General features: G+C 40.7%; 1 protein-coding gene across 2 annotated transcripts in view; it reads right to left on the reverse strand.

The window, feature by feature from the left end:
• LOC124134224 (major facilitator superfamily domain-containing protein 4A-like) overlaps window positions 1-18,145 on the reverse strand; it is a 110,801-nt gene that overhangs the window by 12,926 nt on the left and 79,730 nt on the right. For both annotated transcript variants that reach the window (XM_046498956.2, XM_046498948.2), the window contains exons 2-3: window positions 14,126-14,321; window positions 12,701-12,934 (exon numbers count right to left, since the gene is read on the reverse strand). In XM_046498956.2, coding sequence (XP_046354912.2) covers window positions 12,701-12,934; window positions 14,126-14,321 — 430 coding nt within the window. The remainder of the gene's footprint in view (window positions 1-12,700; window positions 12,935-14,125; window positions 14,322-18,145) is intronic.

An 18,145-nucleotide genomic window follows, 5' to 3' on the forward strand; every position in this document is an offset into this window, starting at 1 on the left:
ATACATGAAGTTATTGTTGGTTCAAAGATGTATAATGCGGGTCATATTTTCAATTCTAAAATAATGATAAAATATCAAATATGAGCTGAAATTGTGCTTAGTTGGCAAATACGCCGGGGAAAAAGAAAGTAAAAGAACTTCAAAATTGAATTTGACCAACAAATTACAAACGTTATCAAAACGTTATTGGGCTGAAAGCAGTTGTAGAAACACTGTAAACGTAAGCTCCAAAACACAACTATGATACCCGTATCAAATACATCGCCATTGTATACCATTTCTTGTTTGCTTCATTTTTAGCCACCATCAAACATGGGTGTATACTTTCTTTTGCCCGGTATTTTTTTTGCCAACTACGCACAATTTCAGCTCTCAAACTGATTTATTTATTAATATTTTTATTTTATTTCATTTTATTATTTCTCCCTTTGCGTTACACACTCACAAATAAATAAACATTAGATATATACACAAATAAACATTGCTTTTTCGGTGTCAAAACAGATTTTTCCTTCGTCAATATTTTCCAACCATCTTGTCAAATCCCTCCCTATTTTCAGCACATGTGTTTAGTGCAGGCTTCACGTGATTTACATGAAGGAGAGTTGTAATACCCAACAGTATGCAGACAACTATTTGTAGTCAACATATCATGTACTACATTGCTGGAACCATCTGATGTTAACACGTTGTGTACAGCTAAAGACACTACATTACGAGTTTCCAAATACAGTCAAGACTCGTTAATCCGACAATCGGCTTTATCCGACACCAATGATGGGAACCGATTAAATCAGTGCTCTTTAGACCCGCTAATCCGACAGTCTCGCACTCCGACTCCGACACACCTAATTTGCAACGAATTGCTGAAATCACTCATTAATCAGTCTCGTTAAACCGACACAGTGATCAGCGTACTCCGTGGTCATCTGCCCGCGAGTACACAGCCCGTGTTTTGATGCGAGGCGAGTCGGCTGGTAGCTGCATATTACAAAGCTGCAGCGATAAACTTGCTTAACAATAAACAATTAATGCTTTAAATAAAGATAACAGGATAATTCACATGCTTGGATTACCTCAATCTTATTAAAATCAGATACAAGTTCTTGCTATCGACGAGGACATCCCATTACAAGTCACGTCAGAAGACGTAATTATCATCATAGCTTCAGCGTAGTAGGTGTTCCCGTTTATTATAACAATTTGTTCTCATTAAATATTAATTTAGTTGGGATTATTACATTTTTTTGTAAGTTTGTAAGGTCAAAATGCATGCAAAGGAAACCCAGGTCTTGGAGACGTTTTGTTAGATCAACACTGAGCTTCCGGACATTTATTTTTCATGGCAATAGCTTCCGAACATGATTTAGTATTGAATTATTTATACCCTGCTATGAAAAAAATGCCATATTTGTTTTTAAATTTCTCATAATTTAGAAATTATCTCTTATATATATATATACTAACGAAAGTATTTCAATTATGTCAAGGACGATAGGACCGCGAAGATGATAGATGGGGCATGGGTGATGCAATGATCTAAGGCGTTCCAATTTGCTTGATAGAGTTTTGTCCCTTAGTAGTTCCAGGATCCAGTGATCGCCTTAGGCGAACGGGCCACCAGTGAACTACCTTCACAACACAATTTCGGCGCCTTCAACCACTGTGTCTTACGTGCCCAATCTAACCTCTTTCGGGCCGTGGGGTAGCCTAGTGGTTAAAGCGTTCGCTCGTCACGCCGAAGACCCGGGATCGATTCCCCACATGGGTACAACGTGTGAAGCCCATTTCTGGGATCGCCCGCCGTGATATTGCTGGAAAATTGCTAAAAGCGGTGTAAAACCATACTCAATCAATCAATCTAACCTCTTTATAAAATAAACCCAGACATTCTTCGAAATCCTGTTTCCTTCTCAGTCGTTCCAGAACATCATGTCAGCTCAGTCATACTTCAATAGTAAAGATTATATCTTCAAGAAGCCAAACTTGACATTTTAAACTCTATTGGCAATAACGCCATTAATTGATTCACATTTAAACACGAACGTTCTTGTCAATGCTCTAAATATCATGGAAACAAGATGACGTGAAAATAACGCAGTGTTTCCGGGCGTGTAGGAGGGCGAATGAAAACGTCTTTCACAACGTCGCCATGTTTGCACGCCTCTCGCCACGGCTCAAAGACTGACTTGCGGATCTGTAACGCAAGAGCTCCATGCAGTAAATGCCGATTCCACACAATGGTAAATCCGACACAAGTGTGCTTCACTAAAGTTGAAGTGAATAGGGAACTGGTGCGGCTACAAGTTTCCGCCCGTGACAAGCAATGCTACTACTTAATCACCAGTCGTGCTATAACATCTCTATGTAATCAGTGTATCGACCGGCACTGGCTAATGGACAGGTGACAGGTAGTGAAATAAGTTGCTGCCAGACATTGATCAGGTAATACGTTGTGTAAGCACGGTGAGATTGTCCCTGGGGTGACATTTGGCTCTCATGGGTGTCTTACAGCCGTGGGTAAACACATGCATGTGTCTTCTAGGCGTCGTGCATGTTGAAGGATGCAGTTAACATGAAGCTCGGTTGCTAGGGGTCATGAAATCAATGCTATGAATTCTCGGATGTGTACTATGTAAATACAACACGTCAACCACCGAGAGTAATCAGCCTCGGTTATCTGCCAAAACGTATTCCATGGGGCGGAAAGGGCAAATATTGGAGAATTATAGGAATGGATCACTGAAAATCAGCAAGGACACCAGGTGTTCGCGAAAAGGGCACTCATGTCCTGGTGTACCTGTACACCCCTCAGCCATAACTTGCATAAATAAAGTAATAGTTTGTTTGCCTCAATAATGCATAACAATTACAGTACCCCATTCTCTCTAACCCGATAAGAGCATTTATATAGAGAGGAGCTCCATGCGTCTTGTGAAAGATGATGCATCTCTCATATGATGTATAGTTTCGCGAATGCTGCTCGTCACGAGATGAGAGATACATCATATTTCACCAGACACATGAAATATCATATTTATTATATACTTCATTTGTTATTGCATTGTTTGTTTTAAAACAAATTAGCAAAAACAATTAATACGAAAATCTTAATTCTCCTTACCATACATATTGACCTTGTCACACATGACACGTAAACACGATATAGAGCTGATATAAAATATATAAAAAAATAATTAAAATAACAATATTTCACGCCTTCTGAATTAATAAATTCTCATTTTCTATTTGAGGTATTTAACCAACCTAATGCACTCACGTCGCTACAGAAATGCAATACTCTTAAACCACATTTCACCTCATCTCACCAGAATCAGCTTGTCTGGTTCTATAGATAACTTGATACACATGTTTGTCACGAAGACTTCAAGTTAACAAGTTTCTGTAATTATATTTTACAAATAAACGACAAGTGGGAGTTGTTTATTGTACAAGAAAACACTGCAGGGAGAATAAACCATGATGGGCGCAGGTGTTGTTGATAGAACAATGTTATATCGTGAAATAAACCACGCTTCGTTCTTCATTGTTCTTTGAGATTTATTACACAGCTGTCTAATATATATATATGTACTATGTATTGCGACATCGATAATTTATGTACATATCACACATTCCATCACGTCCAACACATGTTTTACTGTTTTACCAACTGGTACCTTACAAACTATACAGGTAATATATATTTATCTCAACGACATCCATATTTACATATGATCAAGTCACAGACCAACTGCACGTGATCTGGACCCCGTTCACATGTGATCGGCCCTCCTACTCATCAACTAACTCCGCTGCCCGCCTATAGCATTACATCAAAGGGGTTGAAACCGTTATACGGCTTGTGAGTAACGTGACGTTCTACACGTACTGACAGCACTTCGGGTAACGCGAACCAGGTCTACTTCAAATTACATCACACTCTTAACAGTCATCATCTATCTTGATTGTTTAAACACAATTTACGTACTGAGTTTGGTGATCTAATTGTTTTCTACTTTATCCACTTTATCCTTCATCTTTATCACTGTCTGGTTCTTTAGCGGACATGTTCTTCAGCGGATAGATAAGAACGCACTTTGAAAGCGCATTTTTCTGATTTATTCCTCTACTTAAGCAATAGTCAGTTTTAGTTAGCACATAATAACTCATAAAAAGTGTTTGTGTGAGTGGCGGAGATACCGACAGAGCAGGACATGCTTACTCTTTTTGCGAACACCTGGTGTCATCACTGACTTTCAAAGATCTGTTCATGTGGTTTTAGCCGCTATTTTACCTTTGGCGCCCAGTGGAATGTGTTTCTGTAGGTGATGGAGACACGTTGTTCTATGGCGTTGGCGTTTTTTATTTAACCGGATTTAATTACAATTGCGAATAACACGTGCCTGTAGTACGCACTTAAACTCTAGCCATTTGGTTATCTCTTGAGCCATCACTGTTTCACGTGACAAACATCCCCATTTTCAAATAATGTTGCAGATTATATTCATGATTATTCCCTTAAACCAGATTTTATTCATGATTATTCCCTTAAACCAGATTTTATTCATGATTATTCCCTTATACCAGATTATATTCATGATTATTCCCTTAAACCAGATTATATTCATGATTGTTCCCTTAAACCAGATTATATTCATCATTATTCCCTTAAACCAGATTATATTCATCATTATTCCCTTAAACCAGATTATATTCATGATTATTCCCTTAAACCACTTGTATAACACAGCGGGTTCCATTTTCATTTATGTTTTTGGTTTACGGATTCTGATTGGGAAACCTTTCGGCAGGGCGGAAAACAAGTAAAAAATATAATGCATTGTAGATCTACAGCATTTTTTAATCATCTTAAAGTTTGACATGGAATGGTAGGCGATATAAAAAAATCTTTAAAAATCTTGACCTGGTTCGGGTCCTTATGAATATTAAAGACCTATCATCTGTCTGTGGCTTTTAATGTCATTTTTATTGTCAAAATGATCTTTAACCTTATTCAAATTTTATTTATTTATTTTGAAGTTTCGATTTTTAAGGTCTGCGGATCCGTAAATAAAGTAAAAAATGTAGGGCCAAAGCCTGGTATTTAGTAAAAGAGCATTTCGTTTTCGATATTGTCAGATAGTCTTCGTGCCAGTGGGTATTTTGTATTCGTTATCTTGATTATCTTGTTTGATATTAAATAGAATAAACAATTTGAGTGACACACTCTCTTAAAATCTCATTGTTACGTTTAGTTGTATTTGACAAGATCCAGCAAGTCATTTTCGGCGCTTGCTTCAGGCTGTAGCCAGGGCCAGATTGTAGACGGACACAGAATTCAACACACGCAGGGGCATGATTAGCTTGCTCAAGACAAGAGTAAACTGTCACTTGCAGAAAGCCCCAACAGCTCGCCTAACAATCAACGGATATGTGGGGGTCAGGTGGCAAGGCTGGGAAGTGGGTTTCATTGTGAAAAATCTATAAACATTCCATGGGTTTTGTTCGGAAGGAATCGAGGTAACTACACTTGCATCCCAATATAACTATCTTACCTTGAGAAATATCAACGTTTAATTCAGTTATCTGTGGGGTTATTTATTCAACAATAGCTATGACATCACGTTTCCTGAAAATATTATTTGAATTTACCTGATATTTGAATTGGTGTGAGAACCACAATGGGGATATGGTGGGGTGAGGGGTGGGTGGTTGTAAGGGTTGGGTGAGGGGTGGGTGGTTGTAAGGGTGGGGTGAGGGGTGGGTGGTTGTAAGGGTGGGGTGAGGGGTGGGTGGTTGTAAGGGTGGGGTGAGGGGTGGGTGCTTGTAAGGTTGGGGTGAGGGGTGAGTGCTTGTAAGGGTTGGGTTGTGGGTTGGCGTGAAGGAATCAGCAGAGGTGGGGAGGAAACTAGTTGAGGTGAAGGTTGGAGAGTGGAGATAGAATGGGTGAGTGTGGGATGGTATGAATGAGTGTGGGATGGTATAAATGAGTGTGGGATGGTATGAATGAATGTGGGATGGAATGAATGAGTGTGGGATGGTATGAATGAGTGTGGATGGTATGAATGAATGTGGGATGGTATGGATGAGTGTGGGATGGCATGAATGAATATGGGATGGTATGAATGAATGTGGGATGGTATGGATGAATGTGGGATGGTATGAATGAGTGTGGGATGGTATGAATGAGTGTGGTATGTTATGAATGAATGTGGGATGGTATAAATGAATGTGGGATGGTATGAATGAGTGTGGGATGGTATGAATGAGTGTGGGATGGTATAAATAAATGTGGGATGGTATGAATGAGTGTGGGATGGTATAAATGAATGTGGGATGGTATGAATGAATGTGGGATGGTATGAATGAGTGTGGGATGGTATAAATAAATGTGGGATGTATGAATGAATGTGGGATGGTATGAATGAATGTGGGATGGTATAAATGAATGTGGGATGGTATAAATGAATGTGGGATGGTATGAATGAGTGTGGGATGGTATAAATGAATGTGGGACGGTATGAATGAATGTGGGATGGTATAAATGAATGTGGGATGGAATAAATGAATGTGGGATGGTATGAATGCGTTTTGGATGGTATAAATGAATGTGGGATGGTATGAATGAATATGGGATGGTACAGGTGAGTGTAGAGGTGGATGATGGGTGGGTTTTGATGTTGTAGAGAAATTGAGACGGTAGGGATGTAGTAGCCAAGAAACAAGCCAGAACGACCCGGATGGGTTTACATCTGTACCCAGTCCTGTTCAAAACAGGCGCATGAAGTCAACTACGTTGAAAAAAGGAAAGCCATTATCTGCCCATTGTTCCCCACCTGTCTCCATGCTGCACACACTCCACGGCTTCTTTAAGAACCCACCCCAACATGATAGTGACGTTATATTAGCCGATAACTGAGACAAGATTCGGAAACAATCTTTTGATCTTGCAGCTTGATGCATCGATTTATTTTTCCAAAGTCATGACAAGTAAACGGAATCGTTCAAGAAAGACGTGGCTGCTCTTTAACTCCGCGGTGCCATTTCTTTACGGGCAGATAAAGTGACGCGCAATCCGCCTTACCGTCGTCTCCCAGCTGTTAACAGGGAGGTGGGTGTAATTAACTCATCTAATGGGGAAGGAGAGATGCGGAGCCTGACCGAGTGAGTAAATATTGGTTCTTGGGAATCTTACGTTATCGGGAGTGTATACTACTCAAAACAAGTAAAAGAACACCCACAAATTGGTAGGCTGTTTGTTGCCATACCAACCAGACGTGACTGGTTAACTATTGGCGTTGAATTAATCGGATGTTCTTTATCATCTTTTGAGTAGTATTTATCACAACCAGGCGGTAGGGGCACTTCTTGTAGAATAATTAACACCTTGTAGCTACGGCACAAAGAATAAGTTGGTAATCATTATACAACAGCCTCGTGCAGCGGAGGTGGTATTGGAATTTTTTAATGTGGTCTCACGTTGGAACGCAAATAATAATTGTGTGTGTGTGAGAGAGAGAGAGAGAGAGAGAGAGAGAGAGAGAGAGAGAGAGAGAGAGAGAGAGAGAGAGAGAGAGAGAGAGAGAGAGAGAGAGAGAGAGAGAGAGAGAGTATTTTTTCGTTTGAATAAGCTTCGTACAAAGGTAGCCGATGGAATATCATGTATTGATTACTTCGTTTGAACATCTTGGTTGGAATCCCGATGCTGGCCTTGGGTTGGTTGGTTGTTTAACGCCGCACTCAGCAATATTCCAGCTATATGACGGCAGTCTGTAAATTATTGAGTCTGGACAATCCAGTGATTGATATCATGAGCATCGATCTACGCAATTGGGATCGATGACATGCATGAACCAAGTCAGCGAATCTGACCACCCAATCCCGTTAGTCGCCTCTTATGACGCTGGCCTCAGGACTTCGCTCGCAATGCGATTCACCGGAGGCACGAAGAAACAATGGCACTGCTTAAACCAGGGACTAACACGGTGTCGAACTCGGGTGGTTACAGGGTAGGTTGGTCTGGTTGCTTTAGTGTATCATTATACCCGATGACCCATTGCGATTATACCTCATGAATATGCATTGATATTCTAATGTGTGAGCTAGCCCTCGCATGATGATATTCCGTTTTCTACCCGATGACATTATAATTAGCAATTACATAACGCGGAGGCATTGCACATTGTTATTAATTGGCACAGTTACCCCTAACTAATTAGCCTATCGCACGGTCTCGTATACATATTGAAAGATTTGTCAACTTATTTTTGTTACAATAAAATAACTGTTAGTAAAGGTATATAAAGGCGTCTCCTTCAACCAACATACATTGAACATAGTTCCACACTTGTCAAAGCCGAGATATCTTTCCCTTCTTTGTGGTCCTCTTGGTTGTTGTAGGCACGGGTGGCTGTGCAGAGTTGCGTCCCTTACAAGTGCCAGAAACCTATGAATGTGGGTTCTAATCCCATTTCGCCCCGATTATGTTTCTAGGTTTGCCAGCACCATACCCGTACTCGTGGGGTTCACCAAAGTAGTAAACGTCTGAGACTTGCATCACTCCGGGCTTTCCTCCCACATTAAGCTGACACGCCGCGATATAACTGGAATACTGCTTAAATCGTATTCACTAACTCACTTTTGGTTTTTGAGGACACGATAATTTTAGAACACTAACGATTTATGCTTGGACCGATAACTGGCCGGACCCTTGACTCGTGGGCCCCCTCAAGGGGCTAATTGTCTCACCAGTGGATCTGAAGAGGACAAACACTTTACGACAAATTAGCCGCCGACGATGAATACAAACTTGTTTGATTTCAAACTGCATGTTTTCACCAAAACACAGTCTCTAACACGCATCTGAGGAAGCGGTTACCCTCAGCACTCGCTCACAACCGTGCGGGACACACGAGTGGTATATTCTCCTTGTAGTGTTTTATTGTACGATAAACAACGATCACGAGTCGTTTATTTTTTATATGAGATATCAACATTATGTACAGCCTCTTTAAGGATGATGATAAAATGTACAAGCTTTGAAAATATTACCCGTATTTTACTAATGATGACTCCCTGGGGAACAACTCACTAGACACTACTACATTCGTGACCATCTCGTGTTATTCCGGGACAAGCCGAATAGCGACTCGTGCCCCTCTCATGGCCATTTTGTGCGACCGGGTTCCGTCTTAGCGCAAACGGGCATACATAAAACAATTGTCAACTCGTTCCGTAATGGTTCACACATATTTCCCCATATATTATATATATTTCAGATGCAATTTAAAGCACATCGGGACGTGCGGGATTATACACTGTGATTGAACACACTTAGCTGTGTCTTGGGTATATTTTTAGACGCAGGACATATATAAAATCAAAAATTATTTCTGAGGGATTCTTTGATGAAGAACTTGAAATCATACGCGCATTCTGATTGGTTTGTCGTATTTTCGCACATAACATTTATCGATAGGGGGACGAGTCTTCTTGCAGGTTACGGAAATGGGCGAGTGGTGACGAATGGACACTACTAGTCATCAAGTCGAATCTCCAGAAATGACGTCATGATAGAACAATGTTTTATCGTGAATTAAACCACGCTTCGTTCGTTATTGTTCTTTGCGATTTATCGCGTGGCTACATTATAGAGATGCATATACGACCCCGGACTGGGGTATAAACACCTATGTATGCCGTAATTCCGATGAAGCATCTCTGTAATCACTTGGTTATCTTTTTCCTCAGGGTGGGTTGTCAAAAATATCTTCATTATTTGTTTTGAAAGAAATGACGGCAAGGTGAAATTAAAACAAGAAACGAAAAAGATTCCCGACACAGGAGTATATCTTTGATGATTCATTATGCTTTGGTTGTAAGATATATATATATGTTTGCCGGCGGCCATCTTGATAAAAATGTTCAAATTGGATTTATTAGCGTTGACGTTTCTCAATTATAATAACTGATACGTTAGAATGCGAAAACTGTTCTCAAAATGTTTCCATCTGTAAATCAAGTTATGAAAGAACAGCGCGTATGGCAGCAATATTCTATAAAGGCTGGAGAAATAACCTCATCTTTAGCTCCATGACAAATGCAGTTTTTGCAGTTTTGGAGGGTCGACACACAAATGGCATGAAGTCATTATTTGCTTCAAGCCCCTATCTATAATAAACCCAGGTCCCAGACACTGAATACATGGTCACTGGGTCATACAAGTGTACAGGAGCAACACGTCTTTGTAGAAAAGAAATTAATGAACATACAGATTAATTTACATTATAACACGCTCGGACAAGTTTCGGTGTTTGAGGATATAACCATAATACACAAACTATGAATATCTCCCGAACTAAAACGTAGATTCAAACGATCATTTATTAATGAATGCACATGTCTATGAACAGAAACATTAACTCCGCTACTGTTTGCCTGCAGACATAACAGCGATCACAGTGTCTACAGGTGTTCACAACGTGGTAGATAGTTGTATGTGGTTTTATTACGGTAGATAAATCATTGGACGAGTGTTATAATTTGATTGGTGCGTTTTGTATGTTGCAGCAGATGTTTCTAGCGATGAATTCATTCTCCAGGAAAAAAAATAATTTAATATATTCTTCACTAATAGGTACAGGTGAGTCCACACCTACGAATCACATGGAAGTACGTGAACCCTACCACTCAAACAAACCATGCCAAGTCAGTTGTGAAGTGACAAGATGCTGCTGCCGTTTGATACATTAGTCTTGAATGTTTAATGTACTCAGATTGAACTCATCAACAGTCGACAGCAACACGATATTCTTACAAGCGTAACAATTCTCCAGATAGTCACAATTCAGCAAGTAACCAAAACAAACAAGACAAACTATGTACAATCATGATCATACAGTAGTATTTATCCGGCAAATATAAGGTGTGTGTGTTGTTGTGTTGAATTGTGTGTATAGCGTGTGTTTGTGTGTGTGTTGTGTTGTTTTGTTTGTGTGTTGTGTGTGTGCGTGTTATGTCGTGTGTGTATGTGTTATGTTCTGAATGTTGTTTTGTTAGTGTGTTGTTGTGTTGTGTGTGTAGTGCGTGTGTTGTGTTTTGTGTGTGTTGTGTTATGTTTTGTATGTTATTTTTTTGTATGTGTTGTATGTGTTATGTGTATTATGTGTGCTGTGCTGTGTGTATTTATCCCGCAAATATAAGGTGTTTGTTGTGTGTGTTACGTTGTGTGTAATTATACCGCAAATATAAGGTGTGTGTGTGTGTGTTGTTATGTGTGTTATGTTGTGTTATGTTGTGTTGTGTGTAATTATACCGCAAATATAAGGTGTGTGTGTTGTTATGTGTTTTGTTATGTGTTGTGTGTAACTATCCCGCAAATATAAAGTGTGTGTGTGTGTGTTGTTATGTGTGTGTTGTGTTGTGTTGTGTTGTGTGTGTGTCTGTCTGTGTCTGTGTCTGTTGTTTTACGCCGCACTTTATTACAGCTATATGCCGCCAGCCTGTAAATAATGGAGTCTGGACCACACGGTCCAGGTGTGGGTAACGATCCACGCTGTAAGGGGACAATGAAACGCTATCAACCAAGTCACAGAGCCTGACCACTGATCCATTACGTTGCTTCTTAAGACCAGCATGGGTTTCTGGGGACCAATTCTACCCGGGAATACTGGCGGGGCCACAAATACAAGCCTGGAAAAACGTTCAGCACTGCTCCACCCCAATGTCCATATATTCAATGTACCATGTGATACTGAGCTCATGTTAACAAATATCTAAGATACCTGATGAAAAGATGGTATACATAACTGTGTGTTCCTCCAGATGGTCGTTAGGACTGGTCATATCACACGAGGCATGGTATGGTTTTACGCCGCTTTTAGCAATAGTCAAGCAATATCATGGCGGGGGACACCAGAAATGGGCTTCACACATTGTACCCATTTTGGGAATCGAACCCGGGTCGTAGGCGTGACGTGCGAACGCTTTAACCACTAGGCTACCCCACCACACCCATGAGGCAAAGAAACAGGTAGCAGTTGAAATAGTAGTCATATTAAACGTCATAATAAACTGCCGGGCAAAAGAACGCATACACTTGAAAATTGGATTTGACCAAAACATTATACGTTATAAAAACGTTAACAGGCTGAAACATTCGCCGAAACCCTGCAAACTTTAGGTCCAAAACACAACTATGATACCCGCATCATCATCATTCAATAACCATTTCTTATGTTTATTTGTTTTCAAACATTGGTGTATGCTTTATTTTGCTCGGCAGTTTATTTATGTGCTATCTGCATGTAGTTTTAACGTCAACGAAAAGCATAATACTATTGATTTAAGGTACTTCATCAAAGTATGCATCCAAGCGGCGTCATATAGCGAATTATTAGCGAGCACCAAAGACGGGTGTGAACTTTCTTTTGTCCGGCAGTATAGTTATGGAGCAGTTACATACATTATGTATTAGGTAATCGATTCCGATTTCTGTATTTTAATACGAGTACGTCACTTTGAAAATAAAAAATAAAAGTGTTTTGTCCTTACCTAAAAAGCAGATATTATTTCAAAGCATTACAATTGTATGTGGAAAAACAGAAAGCGACGCCTAACACTTCTCCAAGTGTAAAGTATAACAAATAATTATGTCAACATCAACTTGTTCTGGGAGTGTTTCAATACTAACACCTACCTGCAGCCCTCCTAGTATATAGAACGCTATAGGCACGTGACTCATGTTTCTGTAACGGAAGACCTTCCGTGGCTGAGGGGGAATTTCAACAGAGACATTTTCCTTCTTCTCAATAGCGGTGTGGGGTTCGACGGTGTACCCGTCGACGAAGGGGGTACAGTCCATGTTGAGTAGGAACGCTGATGCTATCATTGGACTGACGAACGCCCCGAGACCATAGCAGCAATGCATCGCCTGTAGACAAGGACATATGTACGGTAACAACAGAGAAGTCTGTAACTGAAGTTAATGTTTTAACGCCGCTTTGAGGTGAAATGGGGTTTAACGTCGCGTCCAAGATTATTGCACTTACATAGCGACGTACATGCACGTGTGTGTGTGTGTGTGTGGGGGGGGGGGGGGGGGGGGGGGCTGCTGTAGTCCTAGCCCACTGAGATACCATGCCGCAGTTTAACATGAATACCCCACTCAGGGTCGAACCTTCCGTTCTCCGGGCGGACGCTCTACCACTAGACCACGGAGGCGGTCTAATGCCTCTTTGAACAGTATTACAGTTATATGACGGCGTGTCAGCTTGATGTGGGAGCAAAGCCAGGAGTGTTGCTGGTCTTAGACGGTTACTTTGGTGAAACACACGAGCACGGGTATGGTGCTGACAAACCTAGGATCATAACCACGACGAAACAAGGATTCCAATCCACTGGCCCGAGAAAGTGGCGAGCCTCTGAACGACCAGGCCACCCAAGACAGAGTGAGTTGAGTTGTATTTTACGCCGCTTTTAGCAATATTCCAGCAATACCGCGGCGGGGGACACCAGATATGGGCTTCACACACTGTACCCATATGGGGAATCGAACCCGGGTCTTCGGCGTGACTAGCGAACGTGCTTTAACCACTTGGCTCCTTACGCCCCCTCCTTCAGCTGAATATATTTTGTACTACTGCCTCCACATTGCACAACCGTTAAAAATGTATGCTTGCGAATTGTCAGGTGACAAATGTCACGAAAACGCTAGTCAGCACCATTCCAGTAAAACAATAACGATGGTGATAATTAATAATCGAGTCTCGGCCAGACAAGCCATTGGGGACTAGTGGCCAAGGGATTGACACGGCCACTACTCCGTTAGACCGAGACTAGTGAAACTCTAGGGGCGCTCGTTGTTTTCTCCCAATATCTACATAAATTACATAAGCCGCTAGTCCAAACTAGTGAGCTGAGGATTACCTAGATTTGACCAATGGTGTCAACTCCCATTGGTCCAAGCTGTCGGGGCACGCACGCACGCACGCACGCACCTGTTCGCACGCACAACAAACGTCACACGGTGTCCCCACCCGATCCATAAGCACCACCCGGACAAATAGTGCACTCAAACTGATGAACTGCGAACGATAAGCCGTTTTCACCCCAAACAGCTCACCTGGAGGAACGGACCGACGTTCTTGCCGAAGAGGGTGATCATGCGCAGATTGGCGATGGTGTCGATGCAGCCCATGCACCAGCCCATGATCATCAACACCACGATGAGGCCGCCGAGGGTGTCGCAGGCGGGGATGAGGACCATGGAGAAGGAGACGCCGGCTGCACCCACGAGGAGGAGGATGTTGTTCTGGACCCTGGAAATAAACAGACACAATATATATAGTAGGTCTGGGAGTAAACAGACACAATCTTTGACTAAATAGACACAATAATAGCTGTATGTCTGGAAGTAAACAGACAATAAATAAATGTAGGTCTGGGAGTAAACAGACACAATCTGGGAGTAAACAGACACAATAATAGCTGTATGTCTGGAAGTAAACAGACACAATAAATAAATATAGGTCTGAAAACACATACAATATAATACAGACAATAACAGGTGTTTGTCTGGGAGCAAACAGAAACAATGAATAGGCGTAGGACTAAACAGATACAATCAGTAGATGTAGGCATGGGAGTAAACAGAAACAATAACTGGATGTATATCTGGGAGTAAACAGACAAATAAATAAATGCAGGTCAGGCACAAAACAATATCTAATAGGTTTAAATCTGGAGGAATGGTCAGATACAACTACACAAGGTGGCTCAGCAAAGCAATTTTCTCCTAAAAACGTCGAGGCAACAAAATAGGCTGTTCTTTGATTTGTTCTTGAAAAAAAGTAAAGTAAGAATTAAAAAACCCGAAATCCATAACTCAATATAACAAATAAGATAATGCCAAATTTCGAAGTTATTCTGAAAAAGGCAGCCCGCTTGCCTCGAACGACGAATATGTCAACATATTGGGACTTTGATCGAAGAACTTTCGGTGTAATTTGCATTCATTTTTTGGTCCCGGCCATTTGCTGTATATATGCTTAAAACGAAATACAAATATCTCGAACTAAAATCAGTGGTCACTTCGTTATAACCGTAGTTTCCTGTAAATTAATGTCTTGTCATCTGAGCTGCTATTTGTCAGAGATGAAGACGGGGAAGAGTAATGTTGCTTCGTGCCATCTTCGATTATCCAAGGAATTGCATCTTCTTTCTATTACGATAAATACCCATTAGCTACAAGTGTTAAGCCCAACTCACTCATTAGCTACAATAGTTTCCTTTTAAGCCCGATTCAAATTACAAGACGCGAAAAGTAGCCGCCCAATCAAATCACACCCACGAGCGAGAGAGAAGTTAGTGACAAGAGATATTGAGATAGTGACGTCACTTCAGAAAAGAAGTTTTGTTGGCGACGGGTGAGGTGGTAGTGAAAGATTATTGCACTTATATAGCGACGTACATGCACGTGTGTGTGTGTGTGTGTGTGTGTGTGTGTGTGTGTGTGTGTGTGTGTGTGTGTGTGTGTGTGTCTGTGTGTCTGTGTGTGTCTGTGTGTGTGTGTGTGTGTGTCTGTGTGTGTGTGTGGCAGCTCGTATTATCTCTGACCAATACCGGTTTTATAGTGTTAGCCCAATGAGATACCATGCCACATTTTAACATGGATACCCACTGAGACACATACTGACTCCGAGCCGACCAGACCTTGTTTTATCACTTATTGCCGAATGCGAGGCAGAGTAACAACTAGTACTATCTCGTCCCGTCTTTTGGTATGGCGTGACTGGGTATCGAACCAACGACCTTCCGCTCTCCGGGCAGACACCCTATCCACTTGACCACGGAGGCGGTCTGTTTCTGAATGAGGCCAATGTATTTTTCTCAATAGAATGGAGGTACAATACATTAGGTAATCGAGCTGCTCCCAGCTGACACCCACTCTACTGCTCGTGCGTCATACGGTTCAGTCTGAATGAGATCTGTTACACTTACAGACATCAATCTTAAAGATGGCCGGGATCTTATAAGAAGAACCAGCATTGCAATTAGGATATTTTCTTTGAAATAGAAAAACGTAAACAGATTTTTTTAAATATCATCTAAATTTGTACAGCTCATCTTTCAAATGCAAATTTCCCGTAATAGGTGCACGATTTCAAAATGGGTCACTTATTGACCACTACACGACTTCACACAATCGCAGATAATAACTTCAAAGGGGAGACCAATTCTGGGTTCTCTTCACTTTTTGCAAAGATCAAAGGCTTATAAATGGCATTACTTTTGCTTATGTAACCCGTCATATTCTACTTGTGATTTCTATAACAAAAGCGCATATGTTCCAAAAAAAAAATCCAATTGTCATCCACGCACAGGTGTAGCTTTATGAAACATATGTGTCTGCATAGTCATTATGCACGGTGAATATATGGTGCGTCCTCTTAGCCTTGTCATTTTGTATACAGAACGTATTGGTATATCAGCATTGTTTGTTTGTTTTCTTGTTGTTTAACGCCGCACTTAGCAATATTCCAGCTATATGACGGCGGTCTGTAAATATCTAGCTGGGACCAGAAAATCCAGTGATTGACATCATGAGCAATTGAGCAACGATGGCCTGATCAACCAAGTCAGAGACACTGACCGACTTATCCCGTTAGTCGCCTCTTAAGACAAGCATGGGTTGCTGAAGACCGAATAACACGGATCTTAGCGGGGGGTATCGGAATTGACCTCTAAATTTAATTGGAAGCCAAACAATTCTTATGCATGTGTTTATTACGACTATACTTAACAAGATGACGCGGCCCCTCGAAACTGAATTAAAGAAGGTTTAAATTCCCTTATTCTGGAATGTATCTAAATTCTGGACTGAAAACAACGCGGATCAAACTTTATAATAGAGGAACAAATCCAAATATAGTTGCAGTTAATGTTGTTTAGTATAGGAGATATACTCCCCTGATATACCCCATTAATGTATTCTAAGAATGTATTCAAGTGACAGCCCAGTGATATATCCCCGTGATATACTTTAGTGATATATTCCAGTGATATACATCAGTGATATTCCTCAGGGATATATTTTAGCGATATACTCCAGTGAAATATGCTTGTGATATACTCCAGTGATATGCCTCAGTGATATATTGTACTGATATACTCCAGTGATATACATCAGTGATATATTGTAGTGATATACTTTAGTCATTATATAGCAGTGATATTCCTCAGTGATATATTTTAGCGATATTCTCCTGTGGTAGTGACATACAGCAGTGATATTCCTCAGTGATATATTTTAGCGATATTCTCCTGTGGTAGTGACATACACCAGTGATATTCCTCAGTGATATATTTTAGCGATATTCTCCTGTGGTAGTGACATACACCAGTGATATTCCTCAGTGATATATTTCAGCGATATTCTCCTGTGGTAGTGACATACAGCAGTGATATTCCTCAGTGATATATTTTAGCGATATTCTCCTGTGGTAGTGACATACACCAGTGATATGACGAATACAAACCACCTCCCTCCACCTCAGTCATATCCAATCGGCGGTTTATGCAACACAATTTCCTCTGCAGTCCCTTGATGCCATAAATGACTCATTAAATTATAAATGATGAAAGCAATATGTGCAAATGATACTTTGTAAATTCATGATCAAATGTGATAACAAAATTACCATTCATATCAGATTTCTTGTATTTATTAATACTCATATATAACACACTCCGGCAATAGATTTGCGCAAGTTATTTTTTTCTGCATCATTAACGACAGAGTTTAGGAGTTTCAGAGAGACAGGTCTTGTAGTGTTTTGGCGAATCTAGTTAAGTATTTACGAGTGAGTGAGTGGGTGGGTGAGTAGGTGGATGAGTGAGTGGGTGGGTGAGGAGGTAGATGAGTGAGTGAGTGGGTGGTATTCGAGTGAGTTAAAATTAAGTCGAGTCTGACTTGAACACGTTTAAAATTATAATGGTACCAACTAGCAATATATTTCATATTGACTTAAAACCAGTTGGATACTATTGAAAATATCTGACTATTAAACAACGATACAACCGAAAAATGGGTCTCTTGATCGACAGCAACAAACTACAGTCACAATACTTGGGACATGGCCTC

Source organism: Haliotis rufescens, unplaced genomic scaffold (genome assembly GCF_023055435.1).
Source record: "Haliotis rufescens isolate VD_foot unplaced genomic scaffold, xgHalRufe1.0.p SCAF_16, whole genome shotgun sequence".
In the NCBI taxonomy this organism is placed as follows: Eukaryota; Metazoa; Mollusca; class Gastropoda; order Lepetellida; family Haliotidae; genus Haliotis; species Haliotis rufescens.